Source organism: Argentina anserina, chromosome 5 (assembly GCF_933775445.1).
Source record: "Argentina anserina chromosome 5, drPotAnse1.1, whole genome shotgun sequence".
NCBI lineage: Eukaryota > Viridiplantae > Streptophyta > Magnoliopsida > Rosales > Rosaceae > Argentina > Argentina anserina.
In genome coordinates, this window is record NC_065876.1 from 28,542,434 (window position 1) to 28,552,223 (window position 9,790).

The 9,790-nt window shown below is 38.8% G+C and overlaps 2 protein-coding genes across 2 annotated transcripts; one reads left to right on the forward strand and one right to left on the reverse strand.

The window, feature by feature from the left end:
• Positions 1-277: 277 nt before the first annotated feature.
• Positions 278-6,003, forward strand: LOC126794167 (DNA replication licensing factor MCM7). Its single transcript, XM_050520827.1, has 15 exons — positions 278-362; positions 441-508; positions 602-661; positions 753-979; positions 1,188-1,365; positions 1,675-1,797; positions 1,929-2,018; positions 2,254-2,396; positions 2,678-2,855; positions 3,156-3,347; positions 3,898-4,070; positions 4,245-4,448; positions 4,626-4,791; positions 5,252-5,473; positions 5,567-6,003. Exons 1-15 carry the CDS (start codon positions 332-334, stop codon positions 5,669-5,671), a joined length of 2,160 nt encoding a protein of 719 aa, XP_050376784.1. The 5' UTR covers positions 278-331; the 3' UTR covers positions 5,672-6,003.
• A 314-nt stretch (positions 6,004-6,317) lies between these two features.
• Positions 6,318-7,219, reverse strand: LOC126795901 (transcription initiation factor IIB-like). Its single transcript, XM_050522628.1, has one exon. The coding sequence runs from the start codon at positions 7,191-7,193 to the stop codon at positions 6,318-6,320; it is 876 nt and encodes a 291-aa protein (XP_050378585.1). The 5' UTR covers positions 7,194-7,219.
• Between the last annotated feature and the right edge of the window lie 2,571 nt (positions 7,220-9,790).

Here is a 9,790-nt window from a genome sequence, read left to right on the forward strand (position 1 = left end):
GATCAAGATCAAGCCCCTGCTATTCTATATTATTATTATTATTATTATTTTGGCATGATGATTGATGAGGATAGATCAATTAAGCAAACAACACATATCAGTCTTGAATGTAATAAAAACAAAAACAAAAAAGCGGGTGTAACAAGAAAAAAAAAAAGCGGGGGCTAAAACTGGTGACTGTGACTCTTATTTTCCCGCCAAAAAGTGATCCCCATCTGGTGATTTGCCGCCAAATCTGAGTCTCTCCCTTTTCTAACCCCAAAACAAAAAAAAAAAACAAAAACACTCTCAGTCTCACTCTCTCCTCAGTGTCTCCGCCGCCGCCGCCGACATGAAAGACCTCAACTTCGACGCCGACAAGGGTAATTTCTTGCTTCCCTCATCCCTCTCGATTCATTCTCCGGTTTCATTTTCCTCACTTTGGTTTCTGTCGCCGACAGCGCTAGCCAAGGAATTCCTCTCCAACTTCGCCGACGCGATTGGGCAACCCAAGTACATGAGCATCCTCGTGAGCCTTCTCTCTTCTTCTCATTCTGCTCATTACCCACCTCCGCTCTACTAAACCCAAAAAATTGAATCTTAATTGTCTGCTATTTTTCAGCAACAAGTTGCGAACCGCAAACTCCGGGCGATCCAGATTGATCTTGAGGACTTGTTTAATGTAAGTTCCGACAAAATTCAGTCTCGATTTAGGGTTAACTTGTGTTGCTTCTGTTTGTTTGTGAGTCAATTGTGGATTTGGTCAAATGCAGTACCAGGATTTCGATGAAGAATTCAGTAGACGGGTTACTGAAAACACGCGCCGATATGTTGGTATTTTCGCTGATGCTATTGATGACCTCATGCCCCAGCGCACCGAGGACTTTATGGATGATGATGATCATGACATCTTGATGACTCAAAGGTCTGATGACGGACCCGACAATGTGGATGGTGCTGATCCTCATCAGAAGATGCCTCCCGAAATCAAGCGCTACTTGTCAGTTTTATATCCCTTACTCATCTTTGTTTTTTTTAGTTAGAATCATCAGTTCATCTGTATTATAGCTATTTTATGCCTCAGTAGTCCATTTTTACGACCTGTACTAGATGTGTTTAACTTTTGTCGGATGCAAATGCAGTACCTCTTATGTGTAGCTCAAGTTTTACATAATTTCTAATTTTCTTTTCTTCCGTGCGTATTGCAGTGAAGTTTACATAAGAGCGTCTTCAAAGGGGCAGCCGTTTACCATAAGGGAGGTTAAGGCTTCATATATTGGTCAGCTTGTGAGAATATCTGGTATTGTGACACGATGTTCGGATGTTAAGCCATTGATGCAGGTTGCTGTTTACACGTGCGAAGAATGCGGTTTTGAGATTTACCAGGTGATTAAGGACACACCTATCTCATATATACCGACTTTCCTCAGTAAATAAGAAGATTTGTTGTGAAAACTTTTTGTACTGATGTAAATTTTGTCTCCTATATCCCTCATACATGATATAATGTTAATCCCTTTGATTGCCATGATATAAAGCTAGCATCTGTGTTTACAGAACTAGCTTCATATGTTTGAACATTCTTTTTCTTTCACTCCATGGAGTATTATCTGTTTGATACAACAGGGTGTATACTCCGGTCTATTCCATTAAAGCCACATTTGTTGACTCATGATTTCTTATTTTGCTTGACAGGAAGTAACTGCTCGAATCTTTATGCCTCTGTTCCAGTGCCCATCAAGGCGTTGCAGTATTAACAAAACGAAGGGGAACCTTATTCTCCAACTCAGGGCATCAAAGTTTTTGAAGTTTCAAGAGGTTTATATGTTATTCTGCCTCAATCATAAATTATGTGATAACTAGAAGGGAATCTGTTTGGTTTATCAAATTTACTCGTATATTATTGCTTCTACAAAAATTTTACTGGTGTATATCATCATTAATTGCAGGCCAAGATACAAGAGTTGGCGGAACATGTCCCAAAAGGCCATATTCCTCGGACAATGACTGTTCACTTCAGGGGTGAACTCACAAGAAAGGTTGGTTCTTTTGTCAATTTCATAGGGTGAACTCAGTTGTTATTTTGTATTGTTTTGTTTTTACTATGAAACCGCAAGAAAAACACTTCAAGCTTTGAACTGTATCCCCTTTACGGGAGTGAAAGTGTGAGTTCCCAGTTTACTTTTTTGCACGATAAAAAAGAGTGCTGACTGTCTTCTTCTCCGTGAATCCCTAACTGATTACGTACTATGTTCTTTAAAATTTGGTTTTCAGGTAGCTCCAGGTGATGTTGTTGAATTATCTGGCATATTTCTCCCTATCCCATACACTGGTTTTAGAGCAATGCGAGCTGGCCTAGTGGCAGATACATACTTAGAAGCCATGTCTGTTACACACTATAAGAAAAAATATGAAGAGTAAGCCACTTTTCATCCTCAACTCTTGGTTTAATTATCTGTTATACTCTTTTATCAGCTGTAAATTTACAGAAGACAGGACATGTGTACTTTTGTAATTTATTAAATTAATTTTAGCACATCCATTATCAACTCCATAATGTTGTCCCTTTAATTTTTTGGTATGAAGTTCATCTGGTGCCTTGGTGCAGTTTTTGGTAAAATAGGAGCTGTTTTTCTTACCTGAGATAAATCTTTGCACTTGACAGAAGATGTGTGTACTGAGTTTTGTTCTACTGCAGGTATGAGCTTAGAGGGGATGAGGAAGAACAAATTAGAAGCTTAGCTGATGATGGGGACATTTACAATAAGCTGGCACGATCATTGGCACCTGAGATTTATGGTCATGAAGATATAAAGAAGGCTCTACTTCTGCTCCTAGTGGGTGCCCCTCACAGGAAACTGAAGGATGGAATGAAGGTACTTTCTCATTAGTACCATCTAACCCAATTACTGTTGGAAAATTTTGTACTAAGCTTGCACCTTTGAGACGTTTGAAAATTTTAAACTGTCCCCTCCTTTTTCCTTGAGTTGCCTCGTTTGGGTCTTGGTTAATTGTTGTGGTTAATATGATTGAGGTTCACTCTTCAACCTGAGTTTCTTTTTAGTATAGGTGATTCTCAAGATCACATTTACATGCATAAAATGTACTGACTATAGAATTTCTTTTTTTGAAAGATTACTACACAGTTTCTTGATATATCTCCTTTGACATTTCAGATTAGAGGAGATTTGCATATCTGCCTGATGGGTGATCCTGGAGTTGCAAAAAGTCAGCTTCTTAAACACATAATTAATGTAGCACCCAGGGGAGTTTATACAACTGGTAAAGGAAGTAGCGGAGTTGGTCTGACTGCTGCTGTTCAGAAAGATCCGGTCACAAATGAAATGGTCCTGGAAGGAGGAGCATTGGTAAGATTATATATATATATATATATATATATATATATTTGCAGTGTATATGGTGTGATCTTGTTTCATGGTAGTTCTCACATGCTATTTAAGTGAAACAGAGTATAAGAATTAAAACTTGTGACATGCTTGGTGACTCAGACTGTCAAGTTGTTGCCATATCTCAAAAGAAATCACCTTGCCTGTTTAACTTCAGATTTGCATCAGTGGAAAAGGCTGCAGAAAGTTAGAATAGTTATTGCAATTCTTCAAACCTGTGGTTTTCCTGCAGAATGAACAGAAGTGTGGGAGAGAAGAGAGAGAGAGGGAGAGAGAGAGAGAGAGAGAGAAGTACAAACATAGCTAGGCAATAATAATGTGTAGTTCAGAATTCAATTTTTTCTTTCTTTCTAAAGTGCCACATTAACCAGGTTATAGAAGCCAATCTGAAATTAATTGGAATTCAAATCCCTAATTGACTCATTATTTTCTACTTTACTTCTGTTCTGATTGGTGTTAAATAGAACATGGGTTCTGAGTCTTAGATAATAGAAGAATCAACTTGTTTCAGGTGCTAGCTGATATGGGCATTTGTGCTATTGATGAGTTTGACAAGATGGATGAATTGGATCGTACAGCGATACATGAAGTTATGGAGCAGCAAACTGTCAGCATTGCTAAGGCTGGAATAACTACATCTTTGAATGCAAGAACTGCTGTACTTGCTGCAGCTAATCCAGCATGGTACAAACCTTTTTACATAATCTAGTATATAGGATAATTCTCCTATGTTTCTCAATTGCATCATATTGCTCTTAAGATGTGGGAAGTTTTCTACTGCAGACAGTTATGTTAGTTAAAATTATAATCTTTTCACTATGCAAAGTCTTACTATAGTCATCATATGTTGTCTTGAAGGGGGAGATATGACCTACGTAGAACTCCAGCTGAAAACATTAATCTTCCGCCAGCCCTTTTGTCACGATTTGATCTTCTCTGGTTGATCCTGGATCGGGCAGATATGGATAGTGACCTCGAGATGGCTAGGCACATTGTCTATGTCCACCAGAATAAAGAGTCTCCAGCTCTTGGCTTCACTCCACTTGAACCATCTGTTCTTCGGTAAGTTAATTACTTGACACAGAGAGCAAAACATGAAGAAGTATTTTATGATATTCACTGTTAATTTATAATCTTTCTTAGCACATCACTTCTGTAACTCTCCATAAATCTCCAGCTGCAAGTATTTTGTTAAGTGGGATTTCTTTTATGATAATTATCTCACATTTTGTCTTCCAGTGCATATATATCTGCTGCAAGAAGATTGTCTCCTTCTATCCCACCGGAACTTGAGGAGTACATTGCAAGTGCCTACTCTGCAATTCGGCAAGAAGAAGCTAAATCTAATGCGCCCCACTCCTATACGACTGTGAGAACTCTGCTCAGCATTCTTCGCATATCAGCTGTAAGTCTAGTTATTCATTTGTTTTATGGTTTTGTAAGTTTAGCTTCATTGAATGAGAACTGTCCCCAACAAGTGCCTTTTTGGGTTTCATGTGCAAGAAATGAGATCGTAGTGCGCAATCAGATTTTGAGGATAATTATAAAAGGGAAATATTTTTATCATTGCTGGCTTATACACATTTAATGGGATGAGGACTGCCTTAAAACTGTCACCCATTGTGTGAACATTAGGTCCTTTGTATGGTTTTTGTTTTTACGCATTAAATGTATCTCACAGTGAGTGCCATCCAATTACTGCAATAGATCTAGTACGGTAGAGCTGTATTTAGCAAATCCCTCTTTAACTTTCAAGTAAATCGACGAAACCAGCTGCTTTTTAGGGTATTAGTATTGACTATTTGAAATGTGAAACTAATTTGCTAGGAAAAAGAATGGGTCGAAACTAATTTCTTTAATTGCAGGCACTAGCAAGACTCAGATTCTCTGAAACAGTTGCTCAGAGTGACGTGGATGAGTCGCTCAGGCTAATGCAGATGTCGAAGTTCTCTTTATACTCGGACGATCGACAGAGATCTGGCCTGGATGCTATCTCCGATATCTATTCAATTCTGCGTGATGAAGCTTCCAGGACAAATAGGCTGGATGTGAGCTATGCACATGCACTGAATTGGATTTCTAGAAAGGTTAGTTTTTATATAAACCTCAACTGTTCAAGGCATCTGTAACGTACAAAAAGTTGATGATCTTTTTTTAACTCCAATGGATACTTTAAACAGGGTTACAGTGAAGCCCAACTGAAAGAATGTTTGGAGGAATATGCAGCCTTGAATGTGTGGCAGATTAATCCCCAGACTTTTGACATCAGATTCATTGATGCCTGACATGCCTTGATAATTCCATTCAGTGTTGCAATCCCTTGATAGGGGAGTACTCTTGGAGACAAAGGATTAGACCATTTCATCTCTTGTTGTATTCTTGTACTTCTTAGAGTTAGCTAAAGTTGCAGACCTAGTTCTGGCATTCAATAGTTGACGCTGGATTTGATGTATCTTAAAACTATTAGAATTAGTTCAGTTAAACTGTTAATTAGCCAAAAAGAATGGTACGCAGCATGTTCTGTATTTAATTTGTGTTGTCTCGCAATTTGCATGTTCAGTAATGCTCTGTGATGGTAACAGAACGACGTATTATACAATTCATCTGGTTAGTACTTCATCTTTTGTGCTATTTGGTTTGAGGTAAAGATCGTGCAAAGCTTCAATGTAAAATTCTGCATCAATCAGTGACGACATTCCTGGGCCAATTGGATATTAGCCAATTTGACAATTCTAGGTACTACTAGCTAGTAGGTGTCATAGTAGATTCGGGAGGGCTAAGGTCGTTGCCTGACTTTGTTGGTGCTATTAATGATCTAAAGATACTGAAACTTCAGTCAAAACCTATAAATCTGGGTTGTTCATAGATTCTAGTTTAATACGTACAAGGAAAAACTCTCGTTAGATAAAGTCTAATATTATCTACACTTAATCAGCCCGACAAATATATTCTATACCAGTTTGGTATTATTTCAGATGCATGAGGACTAAGGTCTTTGTATGAACCTTTGATAGTTGCTGGTGCTACTCCTGTAACGGCAGCGATATCTTTAAGAGGCTTCTTGTTACTGTCATCTGATAGCTGACTGAGGATGTAAATCACAGCTGCGGCTATCGATACTGGGCTCCTTCTTATATCAAATTCTTGTGACTTGTGTAAAGCTTCTTGAGCTGCTTTGATCGCTTGATTGTTCAAGCCAAGAGCGGAGCAGAATCGCCTCATATAGTCCCCAGTATGCTTTTCCTGTTGTGTCATCTCTGATAACTTGAGTTGCTTCATTATGTGCTCCTTCGCTTTGCCGATCTCTTTCTTTGAGGCTCCATTTGCGACGGAGAAGATCTCCTTGAGAGTTCTGGGCTTCTCTTCTTGTGTACAAGCAATGTATAAGCAAGCAGCCAATAATGCATCTAGGTTTCTCCCCTTGCTCCACTTTCGATCTTCAAGAATCTTGTACATCTCATTTGCCCGATTCTTGATGGTTGGAACAAGGCCTAACCTATCAGACATGGTCTCGATGGTTTTGAAGGCCATTATCAAGCCCCGGTCTGGATCGTTATTCAGACCACGGAGGACCTCTCCATTGGGCTTGGCCATGACGGTGGAGAGTCCGCCACCGGACAACAGAGGGTTGGTGGCTGCACCAACACGGTTAGGGTCGTGGTTACTGTCGTCAAATGTTCTCCACTCGGTGGTCTCGTCGATGCAGTGGGACTCCAGCACTAAGCCACAGCTGTTGCAAACGGCGTCGCCCGTGGAGTGGTCGAACACCACGTCGGTCTGAAAGCAGCATTCGGAGCAATACAACATGATGGTTTTTGGAAGTAAACGATCGATTTGTGTTGTCGGTTGGTATCTGGTAATTGGTTCGATCTCTAGGGCACCTCTTTATATGCGAGTATGTCACGTCCCCTTATACAACAAGGTACTTCTCTGAGGGGTTAGGTCGGTTTCCAAATAGAAATAAGAAACTCTTTACGTCTCCAACCTGGAACCTTCCTTCATATGGCTAGTTGCTACAAAATCGTGAGTCCTCGTGCTACTTAGAAACTATGGCCCACTTTGGCCCCGAGGTGATTATATAAAATGAGTTGTTTATGCTGTGTGTTTTGAATAATCAGATGAGAAATTAATTTGTTAGGTGTTTGGTAAAATTTGTTTTCAAGAGTCCTAACAACACAATTGGTATTTTCAAATTTGCAATTGCTCTCCGTCCTAGCAGTTGCATCTAAAAACTTTATTTTACAATTTTCATAATCTGATTATAAGCTGCATTAGAAATTAGAAGATTTAGAAATCGGCTGATTCACCAAACACTTTTACCAGTTTTAAATTAATACAAAATCTAATAATCTAGATTTTAAACGGGACCGAAACTGGCCTTATATAAGGGTATGCATGCGCTCTCTTTGTTTAGAGTCGTGCTCTCTTTGTTTAGAGTCGTTCGGGTCGTGGGTCTATATATATATGAAGAGGAGGATTCATAAAAGAAACATATTGTAAGCAACACCAAACCCTAACCCACACACCGGATGGGGAGATCATCCTAAAGAAATGAGACTTAGGCCATCTCCAACCCAACCAAGTTAAGGGCTAAAAGACTCTCATTTAACCCTTTTTATCTCCAACCCCCTTAAGTTAAGGGCTAAAAGGGCATTGTTAAAGGCTATCTACCACAAAGATCACTTTTGGCTTGCCTTTAAATATATGTTTGTTGTTTGGGTCCATTAATGTCATTCCGGCTAGTTAATTTGTAGTACGTTCTATATTTTTCAGTTTTATCAACAAAATGTTTCAGTACCTTTTACTATGAAAAATTGATACCGATATGATGATATCTATGTGTAGTTGTTTTCATGCCGTCACCACTAATTCTTAATTTTTGGTTTGGTCAGAGCTCAAGCAGGAAAGGTTAAAAGATGCAAGAAGCGAGTGTTGCGAGTTGGAAACATCTAGGGTGCCTCATCACCCAGAAGATAAGTGTTGTCATATATGTCTGAAGAAAGTAGGCCACTGGTCTTCAGAATGCCCGTATATATCGCTATGTATATTCAGGTGGTGCAATTGTTGGCCCTTCTGCTCAAGTAGTTTTTATGTATTGTGGTGAGAAACCCGTAAAAATTTCATCAGTTTTGGATATGGTTTGATCGTCCGTACCTACGGTCAACAAAAAAAAGAGTCGTTTTGACATATTGAAACCTCATTGACCGGGGTTTTGCCAAATGGGTTTCCTCAGTGCGACCACGCACGATAGATAACAAAAATTAGGTGATTTCAGATATGTAAACGGCTTTCGGCGTTCGAATCTTTTTAATGGGTCCTTCCTTAGGGAATATTAGTGGTGTTTTCGGTTTACCGGAAATTCTGATGGTCAAACGAGGTCCGAATTAGATGAAATATTTACAGGGTCACTAAATATAAATACAGATCACATTAACTGGTGTCGATTAATCCCGAGATGTTTCCTTCATATAGTCACTTCATAATGCGATTGTTTTATTTTAAACATAGTATAAAAAGTTATGATACATTAGTAGACAACTCCGGTTCTAAATACGGTCGATCGACAACTCCGGTTCTAAATACGGTCGATCGACACCAGCAAATGTGATCAGTATATATATTTAGGGACCCCGTAAAAATTTCATCCATTTTGGACATAGTTTGACCGTCCGTACCTACAGTTAACAAAAAAAGAAGTATTTTGACATTAAAACCTCATTGACCGGGGTTTTGCCAAATGAGTTTCCTCGGTGCGACCGTGCATGATCAGTGACAAAAATTAGATGATTTCATATATGCAAACGGCTTTTGACTTTCGTATCCTGGTAATGGGTCATCCCTTAGGGCATATTAGTGGTGTTTTTGGTTTATCGGATATTCTGACAGTCATATGAGGTCTGAATTAGATGAAGTTTTAACAAGGTCCCTAAATATTAGTACCAATAACATCAGCTGGTGTCGATTAATCCCGAGAAGTTTACTTCATATACTTGTTTCATAATGCTACAATTTTATTTCAAATATAGTATAAAGTTATAATATTAAAAAATATAAAATATAAAATTTAGTATTATTAACATATATAATATTTTATGTATAATTATTATCAAAAAGACATATAATTGATATACGTATAATATATTATATGCATGCATAATATTTTATTTTTTGACGGGTTTTTGGCTGGCCGGGTCCACGGACTGGGGCGGGTTTCAAACCTCTAAACTAAACCCGACCCTCTAACTACAGAAACGGGCTTTGGCGGGCTTTCTCACAGACCGAGTAAAAACTCATCGGACTTGCGGGCTTTCGCGAGCTAAATGATGAGACCTAGAGGAGACACCTCAGTCCGGTGAGCCTGGTATTCACTGTAATGCATATTGCCAGCTCAAACTCTATGTAAG

What these genes read in the sequence shown, in the direction of transcription:
- LOC126795901 (XM_050522628.1), bottom strand. Translation starts at nt 7,193, where the DNA reads ATGTTGTATTGCTCCGAATGCTGCTTTCAGACCGACGTGGTGTTCGAC.
- LOC126794167 (XM_050520827.1), top strand. Translation starts at nt 332, where the DNA reads ATGAAAGACCTCAACTTCGACGCCGACAAGG. An exon ending in CCAAGTACATGAGCATCCTC is followed by an intron (nt 509 to 601) that starts GTGAGCCTTCTC and finishes GCTATTTTTCAG; the next exon opens with CAACAAGTTGCGAACCGCAA. An exon ending in GCGGTTTTGAGATTTACCAG is followed by an intron (nt 1,366 to 1,674) that starts GTGATTAAGGAC and finishes TTTGCTTGACAG; the next exon opens with GAAGTAACTGCTCGAATCTT.